General features: G+C 37.2%; 2 protein-coding genes across 7 annotated transcripts in view; one reads left to right on the top strand and one right to left on the bottom strand.

Moving 5' to 3' along the window:
* The window catches only part of LOC137979028 (zinc finger protein DPF3-like), a 40,461-nt gene extending 35,796 nt beyond the window's left edge, over window positions 1–4,665 (top strand). For all 6 annotated transcript variants that reach the window (XM_068826183.1, XM_068826182.1, XM_068826180.1 and 3 more), the window contains 2 exons: window positions 456–537; window positions 2,091–4,665. In XM_068826183.1, the coding sequence (XP_068682284.1) occupies window positions 456–537; window positions 2,091–2,197 (189 nt within the window). In that variant the 3' untranslated portion in view covers window positions 2,198–4,665. The remainder of the gene's footprint in view (window positions 1–455; window positions 538–2,090) is intronic.
* Window positions 4,666–4,817: 152 nt separating this feature from the next.
* LOC137979029 (NPC intracellular cholesterol transporter 2-like) overlaps window positions 4,818–15,000 on the bottom strand; it is a 17,445-nt gene continuing 7,262 nt past the window's right edge. The window contains exons 3-4 of the mRNA XM_068826184.1: window positions 13,681–13,856; window positions 4,818–6,244 (exon numbers count right to left, since the gene is read on the bottom strand). Coding sequence (XP_068682285.1) covers window positions 6,152–6,244; window positions 13,681–13,856 — 269 coding nt within the window. The 3' untranslated portion in view covers window positions 4,818–6,151. The remainder of the gene's footprint in view (window positions 6,245–13,680; window positions 13,857–15,000) is intronic.

Raw genomic sequence — 15,000 nt, 5'->3', positions numbered from 1 at the left:
CCGCAAATGCTTGCAACACAAGTTTCAGGACAGATGTTACACTACCCAGTACCTGAGAGCTAAATAGTACTTTCTGTAATAGTTCCTGCGACATGTCTCACAATGTTTTTGGTTGTTGCAAGGTATGTTACATTTACAGTTGTATCAGTGTTGTGTGCAACTTGTCTCTCCATGGCATTGAGACACAAGTTGCAAGATAAATAATTTTGCATAGTGTAACACTGCCTTTAGAAACATGTACTGCCACTGAAAATAGCAGCTGCTACTACTTCCCAATGCAGCCTCTCTTGAACTGGTTACTACAAAGGTGGGAAGAGGCCTCAATCGATCTGTGAAGCAAATTATCATTTGATTGTTTTCCCAGTGTCTGTTGTTGTTTGCTTAGTACACCAGTCAGAATCCATTTGTTTAATAATATTTTGGGAATTTGCTGTAATATCCTCATTTTGCCACAGGATCAGTTGCTGTTTTGTGATGATTGTGACAGAGGTTATCACATGTACTGTTTAAAGCCACCTATGGAGAAACCTCCAGAAGGTATTGTAAATAACAGTATGTTGTACAAATTTGTCGACACTGCCAAAGAGTGAGAGAGTACGAGGTCCCTGACTGAACTGGAGTCCAAGAACACAGTCTTGCTGAATTAAACTCGGAAGGGCCAGCTTATGAAATAATATTGCTGTTTCTTCCTAATTTAAAGTGGTACTATGATCAAAAAATCATTTCCTTTTTTTCTTCAAATTCTGAAAGCGTGTTTGCTTAACACCTAACTGGCAAAATTTTGAGCTTTGAATTTTATCCAAAGGCTGTTTATTTTGAGTGTAAGTTTTGGATTTCACGGTCCGCCATTACTCACGTTCAAAAGTGGCCGATTGGACCTCAGAGGGTTGGATCTAGAGAAAATGACGTCATTTACTCACTAGCCTAAAATTTCAGCGTGTAAACGCAATTTATTACATATACAAAACACGGGTTTAAAAGTCTGAAAGCCCGAAACTCCCGTGCTGCATATTAATTCGGCCGCGTACACACGCATTGCATTCTTAAACTAGTGAGCCTTTGACGTCATTTTCTCCTCGACCCAGCTCTCTCAAGATTTTAAAGTTAGTAATGGCAGACCAATAAAAAAGAAAATTCCAGTTAAAATAAACAGGTGTCTCTTTAAAATCAGAACTTAAAACTTGGGTCAGTTAGTGTTTAGTTAACGTAGTTTTGAAATCCAAAGAAAAAAAAGAATTCTTTTTTTGGTCGTAGTACCACTTTAAGAAAAATATGTTGATCTGAATTCTACTTTACCCTCTTGAAATTGTACAATCACACATTACATGCACATATACTGGTCTAACAGTTTTCTCCAAGCAGAATCCTAGTTTAAGTAAAGCAAGAGTATAACGATATTTTGTCAATCAACAAACATTACATCATTGATTGAAGTAAATTGAAATATGGCTCATTCTTTAAGTCCATTTTAGTAAACTAAACTACATGTAATAAAAACACATTTAAAATACTACTAAATAGTCTATATGCAACAGTTCCTCCCATGTTGGTAGTCAGTTTCAAAAGCTCTGCTTCCTCGGCCCAAAGCCAATATAAAGATTGCAGTAGTTTGGTATTTCTCCCAACTTGCAATTCTAAAATTATAGGAAATATCACCTTGTAGTTACTAGTTAAAGTGAATAATGGACTAGTGAATAGTGGTCATTTTTCTTTTCCTTAACCCTTTCACCCCCGTGGGGTTCCCCATTGACGAGTAAAATCGCCTGGCGTTAGACAGAGTAAAATCTATAAGTGGCACTCTTGGGAGTGAAAGGGTTAATGGGGACATAGTTTTTGAGTGAATCTAGCTGTTGTTAACCCTTTCACCCCCGTGGGGTTCTCCATTGACGAGTAAAATCGCCTGGTGTTAGAGTAAAATCTATAAGTGGCACTCTTGGGAGTGAAAGGGTTAAAGTTAATTCTGTATTACTATGTTTCCAAATGTTTTCTTCTTTCTCCAAGCCAAAATAACAACCATAAAAATTAGGGACTTGTGGTATACTCACTGAATCAACCACTGAAGGTTTCTACGTATATGTATTTTCTTGCAGGACATTGGATGTGCGCGCTGTGTGAAAATGCTGCCATATCGATCCCTGTACCTCACTCTCAGATTATGTTACCCATGCTCAAGGATGAATTTGCAGGGGGATTGTAGGACCAAAATAACCGTTTCATTGCTTGTATGACCATTGACTCTGTCTCAAGGTCTGAGCCAGTTGTCTTAAAATTATTTAATTTAAATCCAGTCAACATTATGGTTTTCTTGTATAAAGTGGCAAAGATAAAAACAGCATGACGACGTCAGGTCAAAGATGTTTTCAAAGGTCAATATTGTTTTTCACTTTGGACCTCAAAGAATATAGCTCTGTACAGAAAAAATTAGGCTTATGAACTCTGGACTTTCACAACTTTAAGTGTTTGATGGTCTTGTAAAAGGGGAGGGCTTAACGTAAGTGGACAGTGGAAGAAGCAAATAGTTTGTCAATATAAATAAAGGTATTGTTGTTGATTGTACATGTATTATGAGATGAGAATAAAATTAATGGAATATTCTTTCTTACTATGTACATACTGAGGTTTACCCTCTGAAAAGGCATGAAATAAATTTGGTTCACAAGCTGGTCTAAGAACCCAACAGCCAATCAAATGGAGCGTATCGCTTTTTCCACGTGTGCGGAAAATGATACGTCCAATCAGGTGCTGTGTATCATGTTTTTTGACGTGCTAGCCGTAACAAGATTAGTTTCATTCACCTGGCAGCATTTCACTTTTCAAAGAAGTCTTAAGCTTTTGCAAGTGTTGAAGCTTAAAAACATGAACGAGAAAAGGTTTGTTGATCATGATACTTCGGTCGAGGATTACATGGAAAGTCTCAAAAACAAGAACATGAAAGAGAAAACGACGAAATGTGAAATTGCTGGAAACGTTTTTGAGAAACGAAAAGAAGTGCAAAACATAGAGCCCTCAGGCGGGAGGATTATGAGCCTTCAAGTTTAAGATGCCTTGTTTCAAGTATTGAGAGACATTTTAAATAATATTTTAACATTCTTTGCTTACTTTATTGTCAAATTTCTGGCAGAATTTTAAGCGTATGTTATAATCTTTGCATGAATTTTTGACTTGAAGTTGTTTACCAAAGCTGTGTCTTGGTTTGTCATTAAAAATACGATAAACAAGAATTTAAACTCAGTATGTATATAATAAACGCAATACCACATGAAAAGTGCATTGTTCAGTATTCACGGGAGACCAAAAAAGCTTTGTTTTACCACGCCAAGCCTCACCCCCATGGTTTCCACTGCAAGGCTTGGCGTGGTGAAACAAAGCTCTTTTGGTCTTCTGGGACAATATGGCCGCCGTGTGACAAGGGCGAATTATGTCTGATTTAGAACGTTTTTTTCACCGCTCAATGTCTTAAGGCATACAAATGTTGAGTATATCCAGCAAAATGCTTCATGTGATTGGCACTACATTATATAACTGGCGTTTCCATAACTTTAAAAATTTGAAGTTTGCAGCTGGTTGAGGAGTATCCTACTGCTGTCATTGTCAAAAATTAATGAACAATTTTAATCACAGGTTTAATATCGCATATTATCCTACTATCCTATTATCCTACTATCCTACTATCTTATCCTATCGCCTACTTAATATCAGCATAGTATCCTACTGCTGTCATTGTCAAAAATTAATGAACAATTTTAATCACAGGTTTAAAAGAATCTGTCTTTAGTTACTTCAATTTAGAGACAAAAGTACCTGTCTTCACTGAGTGAAGTTGGACAAAAGGAAGAAGTGATCCTTTCACTTATCTTACTTTTCAGAGGAACACACGAGCCCAACAAATTGATGGGCTCCCTAACTGAATGGCTATGTAGATTGGGTTGTAGAGCATTTCACCAGCATCAGTGATCACAGAGGTCATGGGTTCAGATCCTGTGGGAGCCACCTGAATTTTTCAGGTGTCTGTAAGATAAAATATTGCTATCACATTTCTGTCATCCAGCACAGCCACATTGATCATAGTCCATTTGTGATCTTTCTTGTGCATAAGAATGATGTCTGGTCTATGATTATTGCGTAGTCCCAACTCAGAGTGACATTGTTCTCACTCACTGAAAGAGGTATGTGTTCATACCACTTAATAGCTCACTGGAGACAATACATTGTACTTTCTGCATAATTCCCAGTGAATCCAAAGGGCAACCTTGCCATGGCATTTTTATCATTTTGGTCCAGTTTAGAACAGGCACTCACTATGTGCTGCATAGATATTACGATAAATTATAATAATTAAAATAATAATTGTAATAATAATATAGATTTATTCAAGCCTAAAAGCAGAGCTCCTGTGTTATTTCTTACAATAAGATAACCTGGCTTAAGCCTGTTATCCAGTAAAAAACCAGTACCTGCTCAGCAGTCAACTTAAAAAATACCAGCTGACTTAGATGAGCCTTAAACTTGAGCCTGCGATGTTGTCAGGTGATACTGGTCAGCAGATACCTTGTTTTGACAGGTGTCAATTAACCATAACATGGATGTCCAATATCAGATGTTCCCTCCAAAAAACCCAGGTTGCACCACACAGTATCACAGTGGCAGACATATGGGTAGTAGTACAGTGACCAAAACCATTATTTTCTCGCACAGATCTAGATGAGTTACCATAATTATTTTCTTATGCACCCAACTCCAATGATAAAGACCCTCGTGATCAAACAAATTTAAAGAAGGAAAGTAGAGTCACAAATAACAGTTATTGAGACAGTAGCTCATGCAAAACACTTTTTATTTTAAATTGGACCTTACTAAAGTGCCCTGTGACGAAAAAGCAATAATTCTCATTTTGTTTTTGGATTTCAAAACTATGTTACCTAAACACTAAGTAACCAAAGTTTGAAGCCTTGATTTAAAAAGACTCCTGTTTATTTTAACTGGAATTTTCCTATTTAATGGTCTGCCATTACTAACTTTAAGATCTTGAGAGAGCTGGATCGAGGAGAAACGACGTCAAAGGCTCACTAGTTTAAGAAGGCAATGCGTGTGTACGGGAGTTTTGGGCTTTCAGACCTTTAAATTTTGCATATATAACAAGACGCTCTAGAAGCATTTACTCTGAATACATGAAGCACAGAAATAGATGCATTTAGTTGGTCAAAAAGCAAATTGGACTGAAGGACTGAATAGCTGATTTTGTTATTGCATTGACAGAGGCTTCATAAGTTTGTTCAGGTCTAAATGTCCGTTTTAAAACGATTTGGGAAATTTTTCTGTAAGCATCGTTGCTTGCAGGGATGCTTACATGTTTCAATTACAAGCTCTCCCTAGGGGTTACCGTGCATAGCTTTTAACCAATAAAATCCCTCCTTCCTAATTCTATTGTGCATTTTGCTGCACAGAAAACTAAATTCTACCCAGATTACAACTCGGAACATATTCTGAGTAATGAGCTGTTTCGCACGCTTTTTAAGCTAGTGAGCCTTTGACATCACTTTTCCCTCGATCCAACCCTCTGAGGTCCAATCGGTCAGTTTGAACACGGTGAAATCCAAAACTCACACTCAAAGTTAATGGCCTTTGGATACAAATCAAAGCTCACAATTTGGCCATTCAAGTGTTAAGCAAACACACTTTTAAAAACTGGAGAAAAAAAAGGAAGTTATTTTTTCTATCAAAGGGGCACTTAAAGAAAACTCCTATAAAAAAATTCACTCGCTTCTTATAAATTTATACCATATTTTAGTTATGAAAACTACAATATGTGTTGTTATTTTAATTCTTCATACTTTGCTACTGCACATCCAGCGTACCTAAAACATTGCATCGGCAAAACGAATGGTGACAATGAAATTACAGTCAAGCCAGGTCAAGAAATAAATTTTTAGGTAATTGACTCATTTTAGCATTTGGAAGGATACCCTTTCTAAACAAAACAGTATTCAGTTGCACGCAATCACTGGCACCTTTAGCAGCTATAAAATTAAAACATTAAATTTACTGACGTTTGCAGCTCTATTTCTACTAAATCTAATTAATTATTGTTGGATAAAAGAAAGGCTCATTCCTCTTCTTTGCTCAGCAACTGGAATGTAATGCCTTGATCAGATTATCCAGAAATCCGTAATGGCACTTCCCAACAAAAAACGTCCACATCCCCACGTCCACCATCCTGAACTTCCCACTTTACAATTAGTTCAATCTGAAAAATGAACATTATGTATTTTTCTTTGACAGGTGACTGATCAGAGTGACACAGTAATGTGAGGCTGGGTGTGTGGGGAAAAAGACATGGGAAACAAAGATCAAAGATCTAGAATCAAGAACCTTCAGAAAAAAGAAGCCATCATACAGTAAATGGTAAAACATATTCCTGTTGTTTCCTTGTTTACAACTAGACTCAACAACCAGTTAGTCATTTCAGGCAACAGAAATTAGGTGTCTTGCCATTGATTGTTTGATGTGTTACATTTTCTCCGGGGGCCGGTCGCTGGAAGCTTGGTTAGCGATAACCGTTGGCTAAGAGGTACCAAAACCTATAGGTTTCCATGGTATTTAATGCCGGTTAGTGCTAACCATGCTTCGAGCAACCCAGGCCAGGTGTTTATATTCCGGGTCTTTGACCTTCATCGCACACATGTGTCAGGCTTAGTTCTGTTTTATTGCTTTAGAAACAGAACATTTTGACTTCAAGGTGAACTATTTATTTAGCAAAGGAAACTGACAACCAGAAAAAGTTTGCAACATCATACACCGAATTCATAAATGGCAACCAACATGGGTTGACTGCTGGCCAGACATGACATAGAGGCGTTTTAGGATACACATGCCTTATTTTTGAAGGAGGAAAGGAGAAAATGAACGATCGACGTGTGGAAAATTATATTTCTGGTTCTTCTTTAAGTGGGAGAAGGTCATCGGTATTAAAAAAAATGATGAGCTGTGGTTTTGGCTGAAACGTTGGAACGATTCTGCTTAAAGATTAAATTGTAAAGAGTTAAATTTTTAACTTTAGTAAGCTTACATCGTTCGATACGGCATAGTTGCGTGAAATCAAGTTATCTGTTAGAAGAAATTAAAAAATGCTCTTGTTTTTCTTTTTGTTGCTATTGCTTTTTTAAGAGTCAAAGAATACATCATTCAAGGGAAAGACATTTTTCTTATGGATCTGGATTCGAATTTGTTGTACACAAAGCAAAAATTTGCCAAGCAGGGTGCGAGTTGTGCTGTTGTTGATTCAAACTCTGGTGAGGTTTGAAGCTTACTAATGTATGCCTCAGGATTTTGCTGCCGCATCACTGATTAAATCTTGTGTACCTCCACTTTCAAAACAAGGAAAATTTACAAATTTTAAGCGTAAGAGCCAAAAAGTGGTTACAATAACCGGCCTTACACGCCACCCATGAACAAGCCAAGTTCCAAAACACCTCCAGATGCAATACACATTACTATCTTATTATCTTCACACGGCAAACTTGAGTTTGCAAACTCAAGTTTAACAAACTCAAGTTGGAGTGTGTGAACGGCACAAAAACAGTCGGCAAACACCCTTTTGGCGTCAAATAGAACTTGTCTCTATTTTTGCCAATAGTCTGCCAACATGTTTAACAACTGTTGTTGTGTCTTTCACACACACCAACTTGAGTTTGCCAACACGAGTTTGCAAACTAGTTTTCTGTGTGAAGGCCGCTTTAAAATTAGTGGTTTGTCATTTTTCTGCATGAAGCAGTGATAGCACTTACAGCAAAAACAAAAAGGGCTTGTCGTCGCTAGTACATTCTATTCTTAAGATAGTCGTCCTCCTAGGTTCATAGGTTTCTTTATTTCCACAGATAAAACAATACAAATTAATAATACATGTCACAGAAATGTGGAGTGGAGATGTGCGAGCAAAAACCCACAGGGTTAGTAGTGTTCGCACACCTAATCTGGCATTCATACAAGGTATTAATATTAATATATAATATTAAATAGCAGGCAGACATGACTATGTTGTGGAAACCAAGAAATAAAATAAAATACACTACAATTAGGTTAATTAATAAGTTTGAGTTAGAAAGTAAACAAACAAAACCGACGAAACAAAGCAAACCAATGACACGGTGCAACTACAGCTAAACAAGATGTCATTCTCGGGCTTTGGATGTAAACAAATGAACTTTAAGCTCATTTCTAAATCTTTGGAGAGAGGAAGCATTTTTTGTATGTTAAGGTACTTTATTCCAATTATCCGCTGTGGCAAATCTAACTGAATTTGCCATAATTCGTTCTTGGCCAAGGTATAAACAGACTTTGGTTTGATCTTGCACGTGTACAATATCGATGGGCCTCTCTGATGTTTGTGAAATAGGAGTCATAAATATCAGGAAGCAAGTTATTTTGGCGTTTGCATACAAGCTCACCCATTTGTAATTTAGTAATTTGAAATATGTTCAGTATACCTAATCTAGTAAACAGGGGTCTGCTATGATCTCGCAAGCCTTATTGTGTTATGATCCTTAGTACTCTTTTATGTGGCAGTAGTAAACAGTTTAATTTAGTAAGGTAGGTACATCCCCATGAGACAGTACAATATGACAGATGTGAATAAATTAAACTATAATATAAACATTTAAAAGTATTCAAGGTACTACCAGCTTTGTAAATAATACCAACACATAGATCTTCAAGAGGTTTCCCCTTCTTTCAGCTGGTTGGGACAAAATGGTGGTTTCCAGCCGCTTTCCCTATTTTAACTTTAAAAAAAGCGGCATTTTCTCCACCAGAGAGCACCTAATACTTTTACCTTTCGGAAAATTTTGCCTCAGTTTTGTATAAAAAATCTCACCAGAGTTTGAATTAACAACAGCACTAATCGCACCGTGCTTGGCAAAGTTTCACTTTTTGTACAACGAATCCGGTTCCGGATTAATGAGAAAACTGTCCTTCCCTTGAATAATGTATTCTTCGACTCTTAAAAAAGCAATAGCAACAAAAAGAAAAACAAGAGCTCTTTTTAATTTCTTCAAACAGATGACTTGATTTTACACAATTATGCCATAAGGCCATCCCCTTTTTTTTTCTCTGTTTCGCGTCGTCCGACCGACCCAAATTTTGGGCATTTTCCCCCCCAAAAAAAAAGGTTAACGACGTTTTTAAGCCATTTTTATGTCGCACAGGAGTTTCGGTGGTTGATCCTTTTTCCCACGCTGTCTTAATTTTGCCACAACATCCGCCAACTTTTCCGCCATATTGATTTTGGATTCACGTCTTGTTGCTTTCCTGGCTCCACAGCTGTGATGCCGGGGGACCAGGCCTCCGATACCGAGAATGCTAATGATTTTTTTTTAGGTTTTTTTTTTTCAATCTGACCGACCGACCCAATATCAGGAAACGCATTCAACGGTAAACAAAAAAAAAAAAGGGGGATGGCCTGAGCCTAAGCCAGATCGAATGATGTAAGCTTACTTTAGGTTAAAATTTACCTCTTTACAATTTGATCTTTAAGCATAATCGTTTAAACATTTCAGCCACAACCGTAGCTCATCATTTTTTAATACCGATGACCTTCTGGCACTTAAAGAAGAACCAGGAATGTAATTTTCCGCATGTCGATTGTTCATTTTCTCCTTCCCTCCTCAAAAATACTGCATGTTTATGCTAAAACGCCTCGGTGTCATGTTTGGCCGCTAACTCAACCCAGGTTGGCTGCCAATTTATGAATTTGGTGTATATTACTGAAAATGTAGCTCAAGATCAAAAGTAAAAAATAGGCACGCAATGCGTACATGTGGTAGTGCAGTAACGTACACAGTGCTTTATTCCATAATTGTCAATTGAGATGCGTTTTGTTTTCCAGGACTTCAAGGTTTGTCTTTGCGTAATATATAGCTCTAATTGTACACGGTATTGTTTTGGTACCATAAATCACAGCAGTGTCAAGGTAGAAGTCTTAAGTAAATAGCCAGGCCCTGAGAATACATGTGGTTACTAATAAAATACTAAACCCAGAAAGATTGAAGAAAATAAAAGGGAATCGAGATACATTGGCTTCGAGGGCGACATGTTAATCATTTTCAAGTTCCCTTCTTTGCAACTCAAGTTTAAGCGTGTCTGAGCTTTTGACACCTTTCCAAGACAAATTTGCGCTGAAGTCAAGCGCTCACGAGCGGGGTTAGTATCTGGATGGGTGACCTCAAAATGTACGACTTGCCGTGTTAGAAACGTAGCACCGAAAATTCTGTTTTAATGCTCAAAGATGCGAACTAAGCAAGGTACAGATTTTGTTAGCCTGCTTTATACAAAACAAATATTGAAGAAAGAGTAAATAAATATTGATACACAGTTTTTAGGAAAGTGAGTTCCAGAACGTCTAAACTGCACACTAGGCTGACTCTTGATTCACTGATTACGATTCACTCGTTTAAATACTAAGCAATCATTTTAAGTGGTACTATGATCAAATTTTTACCCCTTGATTTTTTGAGTGTATCACATAGAATTCCATGAAAGAACAAAAACGCCATTTACCATTTGCAAATATCTTCATTAGTTCTGGAGATATTTAAGTTTGAAAAATGGGTAAAATATGCAAATGAGATGACTAATGGCATCATACACTCAACCCAATATTAAATTGAGTATATAAATAGAGCTACCTTGGCCAATTTACAGCGCAGACCATTGAAACTTGGTAGTCTAATAGTTCTACGGGAAACACACCTATGGCTATAAAAAATTATGTTCCCATGGCAACTCACTCTTTCCAGTCCCCACTCACTTGATTTCAATTTGTTAGTGATTTTCAGCTTGAAAAATGTTAAACAAGGCCACAAAGTCGTGCTAAAATATTTATATGCTTGCTGGATCGTGCATATGAAGTGCTGCTAGCAAAAATAATATCAAAATGGAACGCCAAAGGTGGCCAGAAAAGCTCAAAATATGGGGGAGGTCTGGAACCCAGTATGATGCCATGGTAACAGAACTGTTAAGCTCATATTGTGGAGAACATTTAGTAGAATCTTACTGCAAAAAATCAAAATTTCTGATACAAATTAACTGAGATATCTCTTTTCATCATATTTGAACAAAATTCACCTTTATCACTCGGCGGCCATTTTGGAGTCCGTGGGGAATAAAGACTTTGTCTTTGCATTGTCTTTGCATTGTCTTTGCCCGCCCAGCCTCACACTGAATGAGAGTTTCGACGGGCAAAATCTTTGGTTTGGACATTGAATGATATGGGTCTATTTGGTTGAGTGTATGACGTCATCAATTGGCTAATTTGCATATTTTAAAAACTCGAATATCTCTGGAATGAAAAGAGATATTTGAAAAAAGTAAACAGCATTTTTCTTCTCATGCAGACTACTTGTTTATGTTTCAAAATGGCTTAGATAGGAAAGATACGATTTTCGTCATAGTACCACTTTGAGCAAAAACAAATACCCATGAATACCATGTAACCGCGTTATAACTCGACCGTATCCAAGCACCTTAAGTGAGCTAAAACGTTCCGCCGTTTTCCCAAACGAATTAAAAATGGACATGAAAAGTTGACTAAAAAGTAAACGAACGAATATGTGTATGGTTCATTCTTTAAGCATATGCGTAATAATTATATCACACGAGCAGCTGTAACCTTGCTCAGATTGAACAAATATCGGCTAACACGAGCCGCTTAAAAACCCAAAAATTTTTTAAGAACTGGGTAAAAATTTTCTCTTGGGTGCTATCAAAGACCAACAAATTTTTAGTGATTAGGGTCAAATTCTCAGCTTAGTGATTTGGGTTACTGAGCACCCATTTGGAATGGTTAGCTATTTTTTTTAAGGTTTATATGGGACACTGCCCGCATTTTAGGAATTAGGGTTAGGCTTTCAATTTAGTGATTAGGGTTATGCACTGTCTTATGTGAAACACTGTTAGCAGTCCAGGAGGTGTATGGCAACTGCAGACCACATACTGCAGACTGTCTACAAATATCGCTGATAAACAGTATTTAATTGTCAGACACTGCATTCCATCTAGTTAAGGGATTGGTAAGTGTTTAGTCTAAAACAATCGTTGTCTTGGTTTGGAGTTAAATCACTTATTTGAAGTGTGGCGAAGAACGCGCCAATTTGAAGAGATCATTTGATTTTAGAACTTTAGAACGTTTAGAGATTTTAGAAGCCCAAGAAGGGTCGTTTGATATTCTAGAACTTTAGAGATTTTAGAACCCCCAAAAGACCTTACATATTCTAGAGCTTTAGAAATCTTAGACTCCCAACATGGACCATGGATATTCTAGAACTTAAAACGTTTAGAGATTTTAGAAGCCTCAAAGGGATCGTTTGATATTCTAGAACTTTAGAGATTTTAGAGATTTTATAACCCCCCAAAAGACCTTACATATTCCAGAGCTTTAGAAATCTTAGACTCACAACATGGACCATGGATATTCTAGAATAGTAGAACGTTTAGAGATTTTCGAAGCCCCAAAGGGATCGTTTGATATTCTCGAACTCCTCTTCCATTCTAGCATTCCACATCGCGTACTGATTTTAGAGGTTCTTGAACCTTTTAGCTATAGATTTCTAGACTTTAAAGACATGCCCTCAGTCTTTTTAAAATAACTCTAAAATAGAAGATAGCTATAGATGAGTTCTATCTTCTAATGACAATATCTGCACCTTTCTCGAAAATTCTATTTTAACGCTCAAAGATGCGAACTAAGCAAGGTACAGATTTTGTTAGCCTGCTTTATACAAAACAAATATTGATGAAAAAGTAAATAAATATTGATACACAGTTTTTAGGAAGAGCAGAAGCAAGTTTTCAGGATCGAGAATGATCATGAAATATAATTTTTGGCATTAGCAACAACATTTGCAACGTGAAAACAACATAAATCTTGAACCGCAAATATACAAAATTACCATTGGCGAAAAACATTTTGGGAGATTTTTGCTACGTTCAATTTTTCTATCATACTTTGGCTGCTCAAGTAAATCGCAAAATCGGAAAGTAACATCGAATTCAGCGGGCACCGTTTTCATGTTACCTTGCAGTTTACTCACGAAACAAAGGACACATCTGTGTCAAAATGATGGCAAGCCACCAGGTTTTTGTTTTTTTAGTTTGTTTTTTTCTCTTTCAATTGTTTTAAAGATTGACAAGAAATGTGCGAATCCAACACAAAGATCACAATCGCCCATCTCTTGAGGTTGACCATTGTTTCTGCAAAGTCCAAAATTTACTCTCCTAGATTAGGTTATTTATCACCAGGTAATTCCATCGTTTTGGAAATAGCAGCTGCTTTATTATTCATCAGCGTCATAAATTCTTGCCAATTTTGGAGCTCATTTTGTTGAAACTCAAGCACGCTTTCAACAGACCTGTTTATGTTCATGAGTTATGCACGTGCTGCGGGCCTATTGTCACCTTACACACTCTTACACTCATACAACCCAGTGACATAGTGTGTAGTGCACTTACAGTGCAGTGGATTAAGGGCAGTACAAAAAAAGGACAAAACAAAACAAAACAAATATGAAGACATGAATCTAAAATATTAGGCAAAACATAGACATGACCAACACAAGGATATTGACCTCAAAGGACGTTTTAACTAACTGAACGATTTTTAGTTAACTTGATGCAATTAGATATACATACTGATGGGTACAATGCCTTGACTGACAGAGTAGTATGGAAGGTGTATTCTTGGTTAGCCTCCAGTGGACAGGCCAGTCCTTGATCTTCACAAGCATCTGGTATAGGAACAGGGAACGGAACTGAAACTCTCTCTATTATGCCATGGACAACACTTGTGGCCTTTGTTATTCCTACCTCTGCAATCAAAGACACTTCAAGTAAGGGGGTGTATTCTTGAGCATAGTCCCTTCACCTTAACTTTCAAATGATTCTGAAAATTTCTAACATCCCTACAAAACTGCTACCAGTACCCTAACCTGCGATCAAGCGTACTTTTCTTGAGACAGGCCGCTAAAAAGAACGCCTGATACAATTTCTTAACGAGTGGTCTGCCGCCCACCTATCAAGAGTGATGTTATCATGTGTCATGCTATAAATGTGAGCCAATCAGATTTTACCGGAAATTACCTGCACGCTGCGATTCAAGTAAAGACGCGACAAAAGCAAAATAGCACTCTGGCTTTGATGTCTGCAATCAAAGCTATTTCTGCAAATCCTGCTTGACAGTTGGTGCGGTTTCTCTGTTGAAACCATCAAGGAACAAAGAATTTCGAGACAAAATGGCAGAAAAAGCCCGAATTCTTCATGTCATCATCAGCCGCAATCAACAGTACAATAAACTTTATTTTAACCTCGAATATTTGAGATACCAATAAAAGATGCTATAAAAATTTAAATAGATATGAAGAAAATGGACTTTGCGAAATTCTAGTTTTTCAGCAGCAGCTACTCAGCTATCATTTTGTTAGACTAGTGTGTTCAGATTGTTCAACGATTCAGTAAACAGTGTTGAATTTCTCTCTCAAGTTTGGCTGATTTCCCGAATGTGGCAGCCCTAAAGTTCTATTCAGTTCTTTAGGGATTCGCAACTTGGTGCTTCCAAACGTTTTCGAGTTGGTGGAAGAAGAACGATGCATTTTCTTTTAGAATGTTCGGGCCTGTATTAATAACACTATTGCCAAATCCCGTAGGAAGTACAACTGTAATGTTTTCTTTTACTCAGACCATTCTTCAGATGCATTCTCTCCACTCTTCCTTTAAAGGTTTTTGAAAAAAAATCTGAGGTTGAAGCAACAGCAGCTGTAAACAGAGCATAAACATCACTCATGTTCAAATCCTTCTCGGCGGCCATAATTTCATCAGCTGTTAACCGATTTACAAGAAGTATGATTTGCAATTCTGTAACCAATCGGAGCGAGACTCCAAGAGCTCTATTGTTTTTCAGCCAATCAGAGTAAAGTCCAGATTCTGGACAACGAGCAGACGACTCGTTAAGAAATT

Source organism: Montipora foliosa, chromosome 12, assembly GCF_036669935.1.
Source record: "Montipora foliosa isolate CH-2021 chromosome 12, ASM3666993v2, whole genome shotgun sequence".
Lineage (NCBI taxonomy): Eukaryota > Metazoa > Cnidaria > Anthozoa > Scleractinia > Acroporidae > Montipora > Montipora foliosa.
This window is presented reverse-complemented; position numbering and strand designations above follow the sequence as displayed.